At 40.7% G+C, this 18,854-nt stretch overlaps 2 protein-coding genes across 4 annotated transcripts in view; both read right to left on the bottom strand.

Moving 5' to 3' along the window:
* Window positions 1–9,504, bottom strand: part of ptprq (protein tyrosine phosphatase receptor type Q) — a 44,813-nt gene extending 35,309 nt beyond the window's left edge. Inside the window, exons 1-14 of the mRNA XM_026176041.1 lie at window positions 9,068–9,504; window positions 8,782–8,901; window positions 8,531–8,675; window positions 8,150–8,434; window positions 7,819–8,036; window positions 7,023–7,203; window positions 6,434–6,802; window positions 6,043–6,345; window positions 5,034–5,330; window positions 4,627–4,926; window positions 2,965–3,095; window positions 2,538–2,667; window positions 2,310–2,463; window positions 2,081–2,187 (exon numbers count right to left, since the gene is read on the bottom strand). Of these exons, the coding sequence (XP_026031826.1) occupies window positions 2,081–2,187; window positions 2,310–2,463; window positions 2,538–2,667; window positions 2,965–3,095; window positions 4,627–4,926; window positions 5,034–5,330; window positions 6,043–6,345; window positions 6,434–6,802; window positions 7,023–7,203; window positions 7,819–8,036; window positions 8,150–8,434; window positions 8,531–8,675; window positions 8,782–8,901; window positions 9,068–9,112 (2,785 nt within the window). The 5' untranslated portion in view covers window positions 9,113–9,504. The remainder of the gene's footprint in view (window positions 1–2,080; window positions 2,188–2,309; window positions 2,464–2,537; window positions 2,668–2,964; window positions 3,096–4,626; window positions 4,927–5,033; window positions 5,331–6,042; window positions 6,346–6,433; window positions 6,803–7,022; window positions 7,204–7,818; window positions 8,037–8,149; window positions 8,435–8,530; window positions 8,676–8,781; window positions 8,902–9,067) is intronic.
* A 706-nt stretch (window positions 9,505–10,210) lies between these two features.
* The window catches only part of otogl (otogelin-like), a 28,547-nt gene continuing 19,903 nt past the window's right edge, over window positions 10,211–18,854 (bottom strand). For all 3 annotated transcript variants that reach the window (XM_026176037.1, XM_026176039.1, XM_026176038.1), the window contains 16 exons: window positions 18,359–18,576; window positions 17,006–17,147; window positions 16,733–16,918; window positions 16,428–16,640; window positions 15,137–15,241; window positions 14,935–15,042; window positions 14,734–14,835; window positions 14,537–14,641; window positions 14,307–14,347; window positions 14,133–14,196; window positions 13,782–13,960; window positions 13,075–13,179; window positions 12,879–12,998; window positions 12,700–12,745; window positions 11,038–11,117; window positions 10,211–10,917 (listed from right to left, as the gene is read on the bottom strand). In XM_026176037.1, the coding sequence (XP_026031822.1) occupies window positions 10,717–10,917; window positions 11,038–11,117; window positions 12,700–12,745; window positions 12,879–12,998; window positions 13,075–13,179; window positions 13,782–13,960; window positions 14,133–14,196; window positions 14,307–14,347; window positions 14,537–14,641; window positions 14,734–14,835; window positions 14,935–15,042; window positions 15,137–15,241; window positions 16,428–16,640; window positions 16,733–16,918; window positions 17,006–17,147; window positions 18,359–18,576 (2,015 nt within the window). In that variant the 3' untranslated portion in view covers window positions 10,211–10,716. The remainder of the gene's footprint in view (window positions 10,918–11,037; window positions 11,118–12,699; window positions 12,746–12,878; window positions 12,999–13,074; window positions 13,180–13,781; window positions 13,961–14,132; window positions 14,197–14,306; window positions 14,348–14,536; window positions 14,642–14,733; window positions 14,836–14,934; window positions 15,043–15,136; window positions 15,242–16,427; window positions 16,641–16,732; window positions 16,919–17,005; window positions 17,148–18,358; window positions 18,577–18,854) is intronic.

The following is an 18,854-nucleotide window of genomic DNA, read 5'->3' as shown; positions in this document are numbered from 1 at the left end:
AGTAGCAATACTGCAGTATAAAAACAGTCTTTTAAAAGTAAAAGTCATGCATTTGAACACAAGGCAATCAAAAGATGGGCTAAATTTACCAAAAGTATCAATTACTTTAATGTTTACTGTAGCTAATAAGCATTACAATGGTTAATTATTACAGACTGGTGATTGAAAAATGGGGACTATGTATAAAAATGTCTGTAATTCCAAAACAATTAATGCAGTGCTTTTGTTAAACCTCTTGAATGAAAGCTCAGAGTCTGTACTTCAATCACATCTTGACTTTATTTATAATCCACTTTAATGGTATACAGAGACAAAGCTACAAAAAAAATGTATCTTTGTCCAGCAAATTATGGACCTAATTCTATATGCAACATAACTAATTATAGTATTACATTATTAAATATATTTTCTGTACTTTTTTGGATATTTTTATTGGTTTAAGTTCCTTGTTCCATTGCTTAGTATATTTTTTTTTACCTTTCCAATATATTTTGTTTTGTATGAATTTATTTTACTTTAATGAGCTAAATCATTTTTGATGCATTGGTTGCTGTAACACAGCGATTTCAAAATGTTTAATTTTTACACAGTTTTACCCAAATTTGCTGTAGAAATGCTGTTATTGTCGTGTGGTTTTGTGATTATTCTGAGTTGCTGTTTTCTGTTGTATTCAGTTTTGATTTTGCGGTTGTTTTAGTAATTTCGAGTTTTTGTGACATTATTAAGTTTATGTTTCCTGCTTCTGCTTTAGGGTTGTTCTAATGATGAATTAGATTGTTGTGATAACGTTTTGTTAAACTGATAATTAACTAACTGAAATTGAGTTTCAGCTCTGGCCCCAGATGTCAGCCTAATGCATACCTTAATCAAGGCATGTAATAACAACATGTGCCAGAACATGCAAAACAGTGCAAAAATAACAGACGAAACTCTGTTCAGACAGTGAATGGATTGATTCTTATATAATGCTTTTCTAGTCTCTCAGATTACTCAAAGTGGTCTATCCAACATGCCACATTCACCCTATCACACACACTCTTCTTAACTGAGTGCTTTCTAACTACACTGATACACATTCACACTCTTGACATGCAAACTAGAGAAACCAGGGATCGAACCACTAACCTTCCGATCAGTAGGTGACCCACTCTACCTCCTGAGCTACAGCCACCCACTGGCAGAGATGACTAAACCGTTACTAGGTTTTGGATAAAGTGTACACTCACAAACCTGTCAAATCTGTATTTGAAACATTGGCTACCATAGCAGTATAGTATTGCAACATGGCATTTGGGTCTTCTAACTAAAATAGGAACATAAATAGTTCCATTATTTCCAGATCTGGCCCACATCTGGTTGACATACACTCTGCCATGAAACCAGACAGTCAGAAGTGCCAGCTTGGTGCCAGATCTGGGCCAGACCTGTTTTCTATGGGCCTGGGCCACATAAACCAAACCACAATCGAGCCAGATATGGCATGCCATCACGTAGACAGTGCCATCTATGTCAGGCCTGGCCCATATCTGGATGACATATGTCTTATCATGCCAGAAGTCCGCCAGCAGTGCCGGCTTGATACCAGATCTGGGCCGGGCCTGCTTGCTATGTGGGTTTAGTTTCTGTGTTTACGCCTTTATGTTAGTCTGAGTCTTGTTGTCTCCATCTCTTTTGGATTGTTTCCTGCTTTACTTTGATAGTTGGTTTTCTATGGTGTCTTGTTTTGTGTTTTACTTCCAGTCTGACTGTCTTGATTACTTGCCTGTGCTTCATTCCTCTTCCATCGGCGATGCCCTGTTAGTCTTCAGTGTAAATATAGTCCGGCCTTCTGCTCTGTTTGGCTGTCTATTGTGTGTTTTGCTGTTTTTATAGACTCTGATGATCAGTTTTTAGATAAAGTTCACTCTTGATTTTACTCTGTCTGCATTCAGGTCTACCTTTGAAGTGAACCTTAACAAATGCAGATAGAAGTAATTTTGCTTCTCTTCTTTATCTAATACGTGCTATTTCTGAATACATTTGAATTTATTTGCGCTCATCTATTTTGTACTTCATCAACATTATTCGATTGAACACTTACTAGTACAGAGGGTCATAGTAGCAGGTTTACTTCTTCTGTCCCCACTGATGGTAATAACTTCAACTGTGTACTGGCTTCCAGAAGCGAGGCACTTGAAGCAGAATAATCTGTGTACACACACTCAGCTTTAGCACTCGGTGTTTTTAAGTAGTTTCGATCTGATGATTGAAACGCCAGGCTCATAAACCCGCAGTAATTTGTGTACTGGCTGAGAAGAACGGAGACTGACCTGGGCTCCTGATAAGATGTGATCCGCTCCTGAGTGCTTGTTCTGTTTTTGATCGACAGGATGAGTGTAGTCACCAATCCCCTCAACATACTCCAACTAATGCATATGGATGATGTGGTTTTATTGACAAGAGAGACCTCCACTGGGCTGGAAGCTGGCACAGCAGAAAGTGATAGTTATTAGGAAAGAGAGACAGAGACGTGCTTGTACTTGTGTGTCTGTATTTACCTGCAGTGATATTAATCGTAACTGGTGAACTGTCAGTAAAGGACTGCTTCTCTGTCCGTACTTCGAATCGGTAAAGCGAGCCTGGAGTAAGACCTGAAAATACTGCACTCTGACTCAACACCTTCTGCACCTGCAGCACACAAATCAGATAACCAGCAAAGCTGACCAAGACCCTTATTATAATTGTATATATTTATACTGAATACATTAAAAACATGCCAATTATTGTTTACCATAAGTCTCCCCTGAAGCTACTTCTGATTAGTGAAACACTTGAGGAAATTTATTTCAGTGGGTGTGAAAACTTCTGATTTAATTATCAAACCAGACACTGAAAAGTTGTCGGGGAAATCAAATAAAGGCTTCTGTTGATATGCTTCCTAAACAGGTGAATTTTTGGGAGCTTTTTTAGTTGTTGTATTTTTACCTTCTGTGAGCTTTCACAGTTGAGACAGATGACCTCGTAGCTGTGATCCTGGCCTGGTGCAGGATCCCAAAGCAGCTCAATGGATGTATCTGTCACCTGACCCTCCCTTACTCTGCTAGGAGGAGCCAGACCTAAAGTTACAAAGCATATATCACATCCCATTAAGTGTAACGATTATTAAAAGTTCTAATAATTTATGCAAACAATGTTTTAGAAACAGATTTAAAGATTTTATTCATTTAGAAAATCCAAACTCCACAGAAAATTTGTGTTATAGTTTGATATGAAGTTTCAAACAAAGGGATCAAAATACAGTATCTATCATACAGTTCTGAGCACGGCCTCTGTGATCTGTGATGCATCTTTTTAAAACATTAAATGTTATCACTAAAAATCTAAAAAAAAAGAGAGAGAAACAGTGAAGTCGTGCCAAGATTAGGATGGATTACATTTGAAATTGAATTACTGCTATCTCCATGACATGATGAAGATGCACAATCTGCTTTTAAGTGAAGCCAAATGAGCAGCGCAAAAGAAAATAAGCCCTCTCCAGATTACGGTAACGCAACCACCATCCACAAACAGTAAACAAGAAAAGAGATTGGGGAATACATCTGCTACCGCCTCAGGAATACTTAGATGGCTAACCTCTATCATGGGCCATTCAACAATTTGTTACAGAGCGAGGATACACAGCAAGTAGTAGCTTGACTTTTTTTGCACGACTCTCATCATACAATCCATCTGTAAGAATTAGGACAGTTACAATAAATGAATAGAAATAGTGTTCAGAATATCGGCAGTCATACATTAATTTTGTTTTCTTGCGTTTCTGATGTGTAATGTGGCTTTTCTGTCATTTGGGTTGAACAGCAGTTTCTTGTGTTTCGGGGGGGTCTTATGATGAGGTCTTCTCTTAACCTTTGACAAAGGTATTTGAGAGCATTTGTGATGTTTTGTACAGACATAGAGTGTTTGGGCGTTTTTTTACATGTATTTACAATTGCCTGAAAAATGTTTTTCAGCTCATCCATAACACATTTTTCTTTGTGTTTCTCCAGTTTTGTGCACATGCATTAAAAAAAAAAGCATAATTTCTTTTGTCTTTGTTTGAGCTTCATTGCTCGCTTAATCACTTTCCTCATCATATTTACAGACTACTCCACCTCTGCCTGAGGGGCAGCTCTCTCAGTCAGCCCTGACCTACTTTGGTCATCATCTGTTAATACTGCAGTTTCAACTTAACCCACTAATAAAACAGGAACTTTTGATCAAAGAGATGCACTGTAGCTCACTGAGTTCTTTTTATACTTGAATAAGCTTTCTCAAATTAAATCTGTGACTTGACATTTTAGTGGCCTTATCCATTATTTGATTCAAATTGAATTTGCTGAAGCATAGAGCTCGAAGAACAAAACATGTATATCTACCCAATTACTTACCATCTGGACTCTATGTGCCTATCTTAGTTATGTGAAATAGGATGATATGATCAGCTCCACTGCAGTCAAGGGTTGCACTAAGCTATCTTAATTAAAGTGGCCTTAAATCTCTGTGTTTGTGTTGGCACCTCTCAGTTAGGAGCAGTTTAAGTGCAGCTGTTACGCGCACTCTGAAGAGTGCATGCATTTGTATGTGCTGGTAGTGACAGAGGTAACTCACTTGTTCTAAAGAGGCGGCTGTAGTATGGTGGTCCCAACTGCTCTCGGCTCGTGCTGTGCACTCTGAGCTGGTACGGTGACCCCGGACTGAGGTTGCTGAGTTTTATGAGATGAACTTGAGCAGTGAGGGAGTACCAGTCACACAGATAGTTGCCCAAACCCTTGCAAACAGTATCCCAGTCTCCAGGACACGCACACACTTTTACGCCATCCATCACACCCAGTTGTGGATGCTGGATGTACAGTTGTGCATAGTTTGTACCCACCGAGACAGGCACTGCTACCTGCACTGGCATAGGAGCTATATACACAAAGACAAACAAAACGAGTCAAAGACAGATAGTGGAGTATCTTAGATAATAAAAAATTGCAATACATCTATTTGGACACTTTTATTATTTCTCTTACCTGTGGTGTGTATGACGCTAGACCTCTTGCTCCTGTCATTTCCCTTCAGAGCAACAACTCCAACTTCATACGTCTGACCAGGAGTAAATGTGCCCAAATTAAAACACATGGATCCATTTATCAAGTGTCCATATGCGCTGGAGTGGTTTAGCCACAACAAAGGAGCAGTAGGATTGTCAAGAGGTTGGGATGTGATAAAGTAACCGTCTGGAGGATCGCTGGGTGGTTGGGTGCCACAGACAGTCAGATTTCTGCTCCTAGTGCTTATCACTACCAGACCACTGAGAGCCTTCACCACTAAGAAGTACAAACCAGCATTATTTGAAAGTCAGAGGTTAAAAAGCTACATGATTACTTATGCATACCTGCACATAACCATTTCATTTAATATTGTACTGAAAAAAAATCTATACTGCCCATATTATTTAGGAGAGCATTGCAAAGCAGTCAGAAACACATCTATGAAATCATATTTGCCAACAGGATCATCAGTGAATACTGATGAGTAGATGTAAACACATGCAAAAAATTAATAACCTCTCAAGTAATGTTGGAATGGCAGTAAAAATCAAACTGAAACTAGCCCACTTGGATGTGAAGCGATTTAGCTGCTTAATAAGATGCATATTTTGAGAAGGCAATAGTCTGCGTTCATGCCATCTGCACTTGTGACACTTTGCGCCTTTTACTCTGGTGAAATGAATCACCCTGGCATCACAATACTGTCTTCCACTTCACAGCAATGCTTAAGTGCACTGGACAGACTTAAAGGTTGCTTACATGAGCAACTAATGTGTAGAATAACTTCAATTTTCTGTAAAGTTTCCATTTGCATTTACCTTATCTTGTCAGTATTTGCAGAGATTTCAAATAAGCCATGCGATTGTTAAAAAGTACAAGATAATTACTAGAATATAATTTAAAAATAGGTAGAGCATAGCACCAGACAGTACTTACTGGACAACAAGCTTTTAGAAATTGTTCATGAATCTAACATTTACATGCTTACCAGTTTTTACAGTTAGAGTTGCCTGTCCACAGCTCCCTATCCCATGCTCGGTAACTGTGTATACTTCAATCCTGTATTTCCTGTGAGATTCCAGCCCTCCAATTACTGCAGTATAGGACCTCAACCCAGATGACCTGGAGATGTTTGCCATGCCAACTACACCATCCTGTTTCGAAGACATGTCTTCATATAGTACAACAAAAGTCCAACCAGCCACAAATGACACATCTGGCAGCATCCAATGAACGCTAATGTGACTGGCTGTAATGGGACCAACAGTGATATTTTGAGCAGGGTGAGGTCCTGTAAGAAAGGCAGTGTAAATATTAAAAGTCAGCCTCTATTAATATAATGTCCTTTGAATTGTGTAAGTGGTTATCAATACACTCACTAGTATATGCAATTTGTGTTTGTCCCAAGCTCCAAGCGAAGCCAGGAGGGTGAGACGCTTGAAGGGTGAAGGAGTAGATGCTTCCTGGAGATAAACCTGCTAAAGTTACGCCTCTAGAAGAGATCGAAATGGGGACCCTTACAATTTTTTTAGGCGTGCTCTGGTTCTTTGTGCCCATTTGGTCCTCTTGCTTCCTTTCTTCTTCACTTGGATCCCACTCTCCGTATTCTTCCTCTTGGTACTGCAGGAATACCTCAAATGATGAAAGAGCAGGTGAGTTACAGAGTGAGAGATCACTCCAACGAAGCTCTACCAGGTCCTCTGTCACCTGAACCAGGTCGAATGAGAATGAGGCAGGAACTAAACGTGCTGTAAAGAAGGAAAAAAGCAATATCTTAGCACCCTGAAAAGATAAATAAGTGGCAGAAGTGCTCACAAATTGCATGGTTTGAATCTGTAAGTGCTGTGCAATATCACAAACGAAATGTGGTGATACTCCCAAATTATATATTGCATATGACTTATACATTACAACTACTGTTAAATATTATATGCTGGCTAATAAACAGCTCGTGCACAAGTTATTTACTTTGATATTGGCAGATAAAGGGTAAGGGGATGTTACAGAAGAATGAAGTGAGAAAGAATCCCGGCCCCGTGGCATTCCTCTGGAAAGCGAAGCAGTCCGTCTGGTTGGCTGGTAACAGAGTCTTCATAGTGTTTGTTCGGTTATATGATGAGCCATCAGACCAGAGAGGTCGGCCCTCTTCCTGTAGGGCAAGAAAGAGGCAGACATCACGAGTCGAATGCCATTTAAGTATGAAAAACAAACTTTCCCTCTGAAGGTTACGTGCTGCGGTGAAGCATTGTCAAAGTGAACAACGTTTTGTGAAAAACCTCCCCTTGCGATATCCAGCACTTCAGCGATGGCTTGCAGAGTTTTTCTAACTAAATTATTTTAACAAAACTTTAGAAAAATCCTACCAGGAATATTTTTGAACAGTTTGGACCTCCCTTGTTAGGCATATTTTGCTTTTTGTCATAAAAACATATTCATAATTACCTAAATGCAAAACCTGTTTTTTTCCTCACAAGGTTTGTGTTTGATTTCAAGTGTGAAAAACTTTTATGCAAAGAAATTGTATTTATGCAGAAAAAAAAGTTTAAATATAATGTCATGCAGCACACGTTCCACAACCACCTAACCCTGGAAGTATATTTAAGTGCATGTTTTTCAATATATTTAATCAAAATGTTGTTTTGTTTTTAGAAAATCCTCTCTAAAGTACTAAGTGCTCAGTTATTCATGACAAAAATGAAAAATTAAAGTCATTATAAATGCTGCTTTTTAGAATTAAAGTGATTTAAAATATGTTTGTGCATACCTGCTGGTCATTAAGTCCCGTCCATAGCAGCAGCAAGTTGTTCTGGGACAGGAGGTAAGAAGATATAAAAAACAGATCTTCCAGGCTCTTCAGGTTAGCCAGATGACTTCCTGCTGCAAGGTCTGAACATCTGTGCAGTGCATCACTCCAGGTCAACCCTGTTCTTCTCACAATGTAGCAGCTTCCCCCAATGGCAATCCAGCCAGGTGGGCACTGAGCTGCAGAAACATATTACAATCAGCTTACAGTACAAATTCCTGACTGCAGTCACTAAAAGGTTAATAATTGAGCTGTGGTCATGCGATCACAGGATTACTAATGTTCACAATACCTGTTTCCAGACGAATTCTGAGTCTCTGCTTCAAGGTCATATTAAACTGTTTGAGGTATGTAGTCACTGTGACTTTGGCCTTGAAGCGTGTGCCCGGCTGCAAACCTTTCATTGTATACTGGGATTTTACTTCTGAAGAGTTTATGTTGAAGATGTGCACGACAGTTTCTGTGTGTGTGTTGTACAGGCTTATGGAGGACAGGGTCTGCAGCCTGTGAAGTTTCCATGTCAGAAGGGCGGTGGTGGTTGTGCTGTATACATTAAAGGAGGACGTGGACACTGGAACTGTTGAGACACAAAAAGGGGATGAGGTGTTAACGTTATTAAACATGATAGAAATACAACATGTGGTGTTTGGATTCAGACTTCACAGACACTCACGGAAGTGAAAGGTCTTTGTCTCGAGCACCGCATCACACCTGCTGGCTCTCAGCGTGATGTTATACCCCTTCTGATCCTCAACCATTCTCAATAATATCCTGCAGTGATGGGAGCATGCTGAGTTATTGAAGCTCTTCACATATACCTGCAAAGATGTGACAGAAAGTGAGAACAGAGTAAACTTTATAAAAAAACGAACAAAACTTAATAAGACTTTCACAGCTTTTTTTCACCATTACTAATGTTCTTACCAGATGGTTACTTGCAGGTCTGGAGGTGACCCTGTAGCTGTCTGGATCTTGACTAAAGGGCTGAAAAAGAACTTCAACCTCAACAGTGTTTGAATGTTTTTCACAGGTTAGCAAGACCACCTGTGGAAAGAGAAAGGGATTAAATGTCTGCTGAATAATTGAATGCCCCCCAAATCGCTATGTAATATTTAAATCTTACTGATACAGGAAAATAACTGAGCCTAAAAGACCCAGAATGCAGTTTTACCTTATTTACAGATAACTGCTACGTGCAGGGTTACCTTACCTGACATAAACTTGCTAGTAGCCACAGGCGCTGTGTTTGACCCATTGGGAATCTCAATCCATCTCATTTAGCACACCTTCCAGGAGTGTCACTGATCCACATGGGTACATGCAGTCACTTCCACGCCCAGACACAACAGATCCTTCCTCTCGTCAGCCATTGGTTGCACAAAAAGAAAATCCAAGCCAGCTGTGCGTAAACATCAGTTGTGGAAAGTCCCAAACTATTTTGGTCGCTGACGTAAAACTGAAGAACAAGAAAAGTGAACGGGTTGAAACTTTTTCATTTTTTTCGTGAAACCTTTCAGCTTTTACTTAGTTCAGTTACAGCTGCCTCGACGTGTTAATGCCTGGGGGGAGTCTCTTAGTTTTACTTCACATTTACGCAGAGCCAAGACTTTGAATTTAGCGCGCACTCGAAGCCAAAGTTCCCTCGAGAAGCAAGCCTCAAGTGAAGAAGGAGGCAGTCTTCCTGGGTTTGTAGGAGGAGAGAGAGATTGCGTGTGCATTAGTTCAACCCAATTTGTTCTGCCTCCTTGTCGGGATAAGAGCACTTTACCATGACAACCATGGGCACACGGCCACTCCAGTGCTGGGCTCCTGAGGAGGGGGATAAGTAGAGAGAGATGAACATGTGGGGCATACTGAGGGGAAAAGATGTGGTGGGATTTTATGAGCAATTGAGATGTCCTCACTGGGCAAAGCCGCCCGCCATGCTTCACACCTCTAGAGTAACGGTCAACCACTCGGTTAGAGCAGACAGTTCATGACTGTTTTCACGACTTTATTTAACCTCTAAAATAAGCATGTGCTGCAAATTGCTCCGAGCATTGCAGTGGTAAGAATGGTTTGGCTCTGAGGTGGGGTGTGGTGGGAGCGCTGGCCCATGTGGAATGACAGGAATGTGAAAGGGAGAAATGATTGACAGGCAAAGAGCTGACTTTACTAAGGGCGTCTGTTGTCAAGAGGTGACTCCCACTCAGCAATAACCTCTGAAAAGTGAGACATAAATATGTGTCAGCACTATTAATGCTGAACCAGAATGAGTATGTGTGTAATAAAGGTTTAATGAAAGAGAAAGTGGAGGGAGTATAAAAACATAGCAGGTCATGAGGACACAGTTTTAGACAACAGCACTGTTAAATCTTTTATTAAACTACTGTAAAAACTAAAAGGAAGACAAAATAACATTTGAGAAAGAAATTCAACTTTTCTAAGACAACAAAGCATAAAGGCTAAATGAATCTTATAAGACAAACCAAAATTCATATACAGTGTTTAAACACAACTGCTATTTAAAAACGCAACAACGTGTTCATATACTGTAGGCTCAAAAGCTTAGGGTACCATCAGCTGAAAGCACTAGAAGCTGAATGGGTTGGCACTGCAGGACTTACAGAAAATAAGGCTAAAGTGCGAGAAAACTATCTGGAAAACAATCCGCCTCTTAAATCGGTTATTCTCATATCTTTTAGTTACAACTATGACTCAAAGTCAGTGTTGTAAAGTGTATTAAGACAACGACAACAAAAAAAAAGACATGGCTGGTTTTCATGTTTGTCCATTAGTAAAACAATATTCAGATATCCCCCTACCCCACCCTGTTATTTAGACGTTCTCTTCACTTGTCTTGCTCTCATTCAGCCGTTTTTAGTTCCACTGGCACGAACAGTCCAGAGGCTCTTGGAAGTTGTACTCCACGACTGTGGCATTGCGAGAGCAGTAGAGTGCGACGGAGCGGGTCTGCAGTCCACTCTCACGGCAGCATTTACAGAATCTGGCGTGACTGTTGATGTTAAAGTTGAATATGGTGGCTGATGGACATTTCCCGTCGCAGGAATATACTGTAACCTGCCAAATGAAAAACATATATTTACTAAACAAAACACAACCACAACTACTAAATGTGTTTAAAATTCTGCTTTCACAGACTCCTCATTTTCACAAGTGAATGTCTCTTTTCTCTCTCACCGGTGCATTGCTCCTGCAATCATCTTTTCTAATGGTAGTCCGGATGGCCACCCGCTTACATGTCTTGCCGTCCTCTTTACCTGCAGAGATTTTCACACAGACTAACACTCAGGAAGAAATATAGGATCCTCAGAGTAATCATAGATCCTTAACACACCAGATATTTTTAGAGAAGCCTATATACACCAAACTGATGTTTGGTGTTTGGCACACAGTAATGATAATATGCTCACTTTCAAATGCACTTTAATCATTACACTACAGAGACTTCACATACACACTGAAATGCCTATTCACTTTGGCTCTTTGTTGCTGAGCAGTAGGCGCTTACTTTGATTGACAGCTGGGTGATGGGTGGGGGTGTGGGATACAGGTCCCCCAGCACAGTTCCACTGAATGGCTACTGACCTAAATTTAACCTTACTTTTAAACCAATCAAAGTTTCAAAGAATTCTGTGTGGGCCTGAAATTCATGAAAAAAAACAGAAGTGCTTCTTCTAAACATTTGTGTGTGCATTACTGAAGCTTATATTATTTCACAAGAAGTGCAATTTTTATTTTATTAAGGTCTTTCTGTTACAAATAACCTAAAATGCTTTGCAGGTTATATTGTGTTTTAAGGATCTGACCAAAAGTGGAGAGAGGAAATGAAACGATAAGACACACAGACACTGAAAAAGACATAAAAAACCGCATTTACACCGTACACATTCAGAATTTGAAAACACAAGGGAATGAGTCACTGAGAGCAAGGATGCCAAAGAAGTCGGAATAGTGCAAGATGGTGGTACCTGTGTCACAGTTTGTACTACCAGTAGGCGTTACAGGATTAACGGTAAATGGTAAAACACCCACTCCAGAACCTGGAAACATCGTTGGCACCGCAGCCGTCCGGTTCAAAGAACGTCAGGAGAACACAAGGTTATGTTTTGTTCAGAAAGCACAGTTTAATGTCACACACAAACACACAGCGGATGAAATCATTGCAGCCGGCATGCACATGGATGTCGCATCTTTTTTGGGTCACTCCGGGCAGCCAGCCAAGGAACGCAGTTATTTGATGTACTACAAAGCTCAGCAGGGCGAATGCTAACCCCTGCACCATCTCACATCTTCAGCGGTAAAACGCTCACTGTGAACACCTCAACTGGCCAAACAGCAAGAACAACTGCTTAAGCAGGCAAGCGGGCAAGGCTGCAACGCTGAATCCAAAGAGAGAGGAAATCTCACCACTGTATGTTTATTACAAATTTCATCCACATAGCTCAGAAGATACTTTAACTCAAACTTTTTCCAAACATCAAGATAGTTCAGTTATGTTCACCCTTAAAGTACAGTTTCAGGAGGTTGTGAGTGTAGTGTAGTATATCCCTTTGAATGTATTGGTTAGTTAATTACTTGAGGTTTTCAGCAAGTATTTCTTCAGTTTATGCTGTGGTAGCTCTTAAATATGTCAACAGAAGGTTTTGGGGACACCCGGGAAAGCAAGGGACTGTGAAATGTACTCATAGGCCAACAGGCTTTATGTTCACCGTCTACAAAAGGCCACACCCCCAACCAGTCAGCCAATAAGCCCATCCACTGCCAAGCAACAAGGCGCTCACCCCTCTAATTGACTGCTCAAAGCGACACCAGAAGCCCTGAATAAATTTAAAGACTCACATGTCCTGCAACAGCCATCCACATAGCTCTGAACAACACCGCCATTCTGCAAAGAAGATAGGAAAGAAATACTAAAAGTTTAATATATAAGAAAAAATATCAAACTGAGCAACTTTAGATAAAAAATTAGGCATCGTTAAACTCATACTTAGATATAGATTATAAGTAGCGGTCCTAACCTGAATACATTCTGTATCATTGAAAGGTGGGCAAACCACCCCAGAGGCAAGTATCACCGCTCCCACTGCAGTTTCCATGCAGTCGTAACGTGTGCAGTTCTCCACCCAGGAACTCCCTGCCTGCACACACAGTCAGAATTAGCACTGTTAAAGATTTGCTTTAATTGCACTTGGATGTGGATCTGTTCATTCTTACAGTGAAAAGCTCCGTTGTCCCGTTTTCATTAGTGAAAGTACAGGAGATATTTTTACAGGAACCACAGCACACCTGAGGGTCTGTAGATGGTACATACACCTGATGCTGAAAAGTTAAAGGAAAGGAGGACCAACAGAAAAAAGAATATAACAGGATGAGATGTGGCGCAAATGCCTCAGTTGAGATAAAACTTCAGGATTTTGCTCACATTTAAATACACTGAATACAGAGACAGTAGTCAAATGAAAATCTTGGTAATCTCCTCTTCAACCAAACTATAAATTGGAGATTGGGAGGGAAAGGAAAGCCTAACTCAAATAAAATATAGCTGTGATATGCAAACTGCTGAAAAGTTTTCACATAACTTCTTTTGCCATCTGTTTTAACTCTATTAGGCCACACATGAGATGCTATTAATTACTTTGGAGCTGACTCTTAGTAAAAGTTCAGTAAATGTAAAGGTTAATTATGGTAGCAATCAACTTCTGGTTTCAGTGAGTTCCCAGCTGAGAGAATAAGGGGCTATTTTTCACAGAGAGTCTGTTACTACCACTGTCAAATCAATACTTACAGGCTTTTCATGTAGTGCTTTTCTCCTTATGAAACTAACACAGGAAATTGCCTGATCAACGATTGATTGGATAAGAGAATATTGACCAATCAAGTGACCAGTCAAACCTGAGATTAAAGCTCCATTGGATACATACTGGTCCACATTTTTGGGAGCAGTTGACAGAGGTGATTTCCATGGCATAATAACCCGAGTCTGGATCTTTATGATGCAGGCACTGGACAGTGTAGCACAGTTCTCCCTCAAAGTACTGAACCAGAGACTGGCCTGGGCCCAGCACTGTCACCCCTTGGAAAAGACACACCTCTGCCTTCTCTGCACACACACAAACATAGAAGAAAAGATTACGCCGCATGCAAAAAGGTAACTATTAAAGCTGCTGAGCATTTTGGAAATAAAGTAGTGTTAAACAGAAAGGATTTCTGCAGAGACTCTGTTGTCACACTATTATCAGGTGTCTGTGTGCTTTCAGTCACGTTACACATACGGCATGTACGCTGAGGACAGCCACAGTTGGTGTTGCTGTCTGGAACCTCCATCAGCACCTCCCCCTGAGAGAAAAACAGATTGCTGACTTAACTGAATTTGCTCACTTTTTCCTCTTCCTTGCAGAAAAACCCGATTAGACAGTGACTTCTGATTCAGCTTTTTGCTGACTTACCACCTGACAGATGGGGAAAGAACTGTCCTCACATTGGCATTCTGGACGTGAAAGAAAAAAGTTGAAGAGGAAGGTAGTGTGAGGTTTACGCAAAGGGCATGACAGGCTTAGCAACTTCTGAGTTTACTGCAGTCATCAACACAGCAGTGAATTGACAAGTAATTATTTGGATGAGTGTGCATACGCGGGTGTGCATGTGAATGAATATGTGTGTGTTGTCGATTGTGTACCACAGTGATGCTGGGGGCAGCAATGCCCGGGAATGGCAGTTTGGACAAGAGAGAGACCAGGTGCACAGCTCACAGATGATTGAGGGCACAGATTGACATCACAGACTGCAATAAAAGGAACAAAATATGAATATTACTTGAAAGTCAGACAAAAACATACACACACACACACACATGAGCCTGCTCATGTAGTTTACCACAGTGGTACTGTGGACAGCAGCTGCTGGTGGTGTTCAGATCCACAGCCAGAATTTCTCCGTTCGAGCAAGTTGGAATGGGCTCGATACATGACTCACACACTGCTCAGAGAGAAAACAAACAAGAACATTCACAGATTTACTGCTGTAATTAAAGGGACCTCAAACTAGGCAGGCCTGTACACAGCAATTTAAACTCACCACACAGGTAAGAGTAGCAGCAGGACTTTTGCCCCCTGACCTCAACTAGAAACTGATCTTCCCTGCACTCTGGGGTAGACACAGGAGGGCACGCCATGGGGTCACACTCTGAGGAAGACCATTTAGTGAATGAAACTGTTTAATCCAAATGTTATATCTGACAGAAAGTTTATAAAATGTAATGATGAAAGTTTGTTCTTACCACAGCGGTACTCTGGACAGCAGGAAAGAGCGCTGTAACCGATCACTAGCCTGTTCCCATTATCACAAGGTGGAGCTTCACTATCACAGATGGTCATGTTGCAGTCTAACAAGTAGTGAAGGATTGCTCATTTAATGGGTATTACTTTATACTGATGAAAATGATTTTTGGTCTCTGAAATTGGTGTAAATTATGGTGGTATACTTTGCGAACTATTTGAGGACACACTTTTATTAAGCTAAACTCATTCATTCATTCATTCATTTATTTATTGTCATTGTCAGAGAACAATGAAATTGCGTTTGGGGCTTCCGTACAACCCATAAATAAAACAAAGAAGAAAATAATAAATACCCCTTAAAACCCAAGTGTAAATATTTAACCCAGTGTGACTCCAGTGCAATAAGACAATCCTTAACAACAACATGAGAACATGACAAGTAATGTTCATAAGAAATTCAGACAAAGACCTGAGAAACATGACAAAGTACAACAATGCAACCCGTTCAATATTATTGTACTGTGAGATATGATGTCAGATATGATAGTTATCTAAACATCTGGTGAAACATCATCAATGTCGTATCTCACTATAATAATATGCAAAATCTCTGTCTATGTGTTTGTTTGTTCCTTTGTCCACAAAGTCCTCGTAAAACATATGAAGTTGAGCAACCAGATTTGGCTCAGAGGTGGATTTTAGGCCTGTGGATTGTTTTTTTTATATCAGATATTATGATGTTGTCATATAAAAATGATACATTTTTATTTGTTTATTTATTTATTTTATTTCTGCACTTCTAACACCTTATTAAACACATCATTGAATTTCCATTTAAGAACAATAACAGGTTCAAAAGGAGAATTATGCATGATATGCTATGATGCCATCTCGTTGCCTGGCAACCCTCTAGGCTAAATTTACCGGTACCTGCTTTAGCCTTTCATAATACTTTATGCACCTACTGTTGTAGGTGCATAAAGTATTATGAAAGCATGCTATCCTATCAACAATAATAACTCATTTATATCCACAAAAAGCTTAATTATACGCCTAGCAACCATGTAGCAACTGATAATATTGCCCCATTTTATCATTTATAAAACATCTCCCACAACTAGTTTTTTACTTTTCTCAATGTGATTAAGTATATCTGCTAGCCAACAGTACAACCAGACAAAACAATACTGTAGCATGGTCATGTACTAGTTAGTTACTAGTAAAAAAGAAAAAGGTAAAACCTAAAGATGAATCAAAGATAAAAGATAAACGGGGACAGTTGCAACTCACCACAGATCTTCTTTGGGCAGCAGGCTCCTTCTTCCAGCACATCCAGCACATACTCTCCCTCTCTCTCACACAGTGGAGTAGGCACGGCGCTGCAGTCTGGTTCCACAGCCACCACAGAGCCATTTTCCATACACTTGTAGAGACAGCAGCTCCGAGCAGAGCCATTCCACACCTCGCCTGGGGCCCGGGGGTTACCCTCATTATCTGTGCACACTGGATACAGCAGAACCAAACAAAAACAATAACAAACTTACGCAGCATCTTAGACATTGCAGTGTTCATCACAAGGGCAAGTAATAACTCACCACAACGGTCCTCGGTTACACAGTAAGGTGAATCAGCACGGTGCAGGATAGTTCCACTGCGGCACACACACTCTTCTCTGATGAAGGAACAGGTAGTCTCCTCGTAGTAATCTCTGTTTAGACAAGTGCGGCTGGTGCAAGTGCTCACACATGGCTGATACTCCTTACCAGGGGGACACCGGAGTGCTGCAAGATTACAATGCATGAGAAAACAAAAACCATGAATGAGTTCATCTGAGTGAGTATGTCATTTTTTATGCTGTGTCTCCTTACGGCAGAAGTTGTGTCGTCTCCAGTTGATGCAGACTTGATGTGTGTAGCAGACTGCCACGTAGGCTGCCAAGAAGTCACACTGGTGGTCCTTGTAATGAAGGTCACCTGCCCAAATGATGTCACAGAACTGCTCCGGAGGCACCTGAAAAAAACACAAGCAGGGCATGAAAGGGTGAGTGGGTTTTTAATCAACAAACCACATATCGTGTCACGGCACTGGGTCTGTTGACCCAGTGTTTGGGTTTTTGGTTTAACTTATACTCCTTGAATGGTGGTTTTCTGTTTGTATTGTATTTATAGTTCTTAGTTTTGGGTTTCTGTTCTGTTTCTGTGCCTCCTCTGTGTTCTTGGTGAAGGTTTAATTCTGTTCTCCGTATGTTGTATGTTTAGTATTAGTTATCTGTCTTTATGTCTTCCCTGTGTCCCATGTCTTGTTACTTTTGTCTCTGTTCTTCATGTTCCCTCTGTTCCAGAGTCTGTCATGTTTCCACGTCTGTGTAGTCTGCGTCTTTGGCTCGTGCTTCCTGTTTTACTTTGACAGTCTATGTCCTATGTCAGTGTATTCTTCGTTGTTTCTGTTGTCTCATTATGTCACATTAGCTCCAGCTTTACTTCCCTCCTGTTTTCCATTCCCTCGTTACTCCCTGGTGTATTTAAGCCCTGTGTTTTCCTCTGTTGGTTGTCGCGTTGTACTCGTACCCTCACAATGCTGTGTGCGGTCTCAGTGCTCCCGGTTTCCTAGTTTTTTCAGTTCCTTGTTTCCATGTTCAGGGTTTTGGTTGGCTTTCATGAGTTTATTTAATGGAGTGTTTTTCCCAGCAATAAAGCTGCCGTTTTAAGTTATGTTTCCATGTTCCAGTCCTGCATTTGTGTCTTCCCTTTTGCCTGCCACAGCACACACCTTGGCATATCCTCACATTTGGTATTTTTGCATGATGAATACTTGAAATAACAAAGCTTTTTCAAAATTGCCTTAGCTTTTCCTTTTGACCAGCAAATCAGCAAATGGACTGGTTCTTACATAGCACTTTTCTACTCCTCATTCAAAGCACAAGAAGTCTCATTCAGCCATTCATACAAGCAGCTTTTTCTAAGTCTAAGTGCTTTCACACTCCAGTGACCGTATCAGAAGCAACTTCAGGTTCACTATCTTGCCAAAAGACACTTTGGGATGCTGACTTGAGCAACCAGGAATCGAACAACCATCTTTCCAATTAGTAGATGACCTGCTCTGCTTCATGGGCCACTGCAACCCCATTTACTCTCCTGCTACCGTTTTTAATGCAAAAGGCAAATGACAAAGTAACTTAGCACATTCACTACAATCAAGGTTTTGAAAGCACTGCTGGTTACCTTGCCGTGGCATGGTGTGAAAGCGCTTTGGTAAAGCATAGAGAGACAGGTGGAGCAGTCGCCAGTGGTGCAGTTGTCTCCGACCCTGCGTGTGTGTTCGGTCTCATCGGTGGTGTGGACTCTCCATGCCTGTAGGAAGATCATCATGTCTCCCAACTCTCTCACCACTGTGCCATTGGGCAGTTTCAGGTCATCTTCTGGGTTCCCATCGCAGCAACCTGGCATAGTGGACAGACAGGTTTGTGTGTGTATGTATGTGTGTGTGTGTACAGCAAATGAGCAATAAAAATGTCAAGTGACATGGTGTCTGCCTAATTAAACCAAATAGCTCTCGACATCTCAAATTGTCATATCCCATAATGATTCAAGTCAAAGTGATGCTGCAGTTTAGACATTAAACCTTAAAGGGCCTAAAGATGGCACTTAGATAAAAGAGGCTGATGTTGGTGCTGATGTAGTCAAAGCCAGTGGGTATGTGTGTGTATGGGTGCATGTA

Source organism: Astatotilapia calliptera, chromosome 7 (assembly GCF_900246225.1).
Source record: "Astatotilapia calliptera chromosome 7, fAstCal1.2, whole genome shotgun sequence".
Taxonomy (NCBI): Eukaryota; Metazoa; Chordata; class Actinopteri; order Cichliformes; family Cichlidae; genus Astatotilapia; species Astatotilapia calliptera.
Note: the sequence above shows the minus strand (reverse complement) of the source record. Positions and strands in the feature narration are given on the sequence as shown.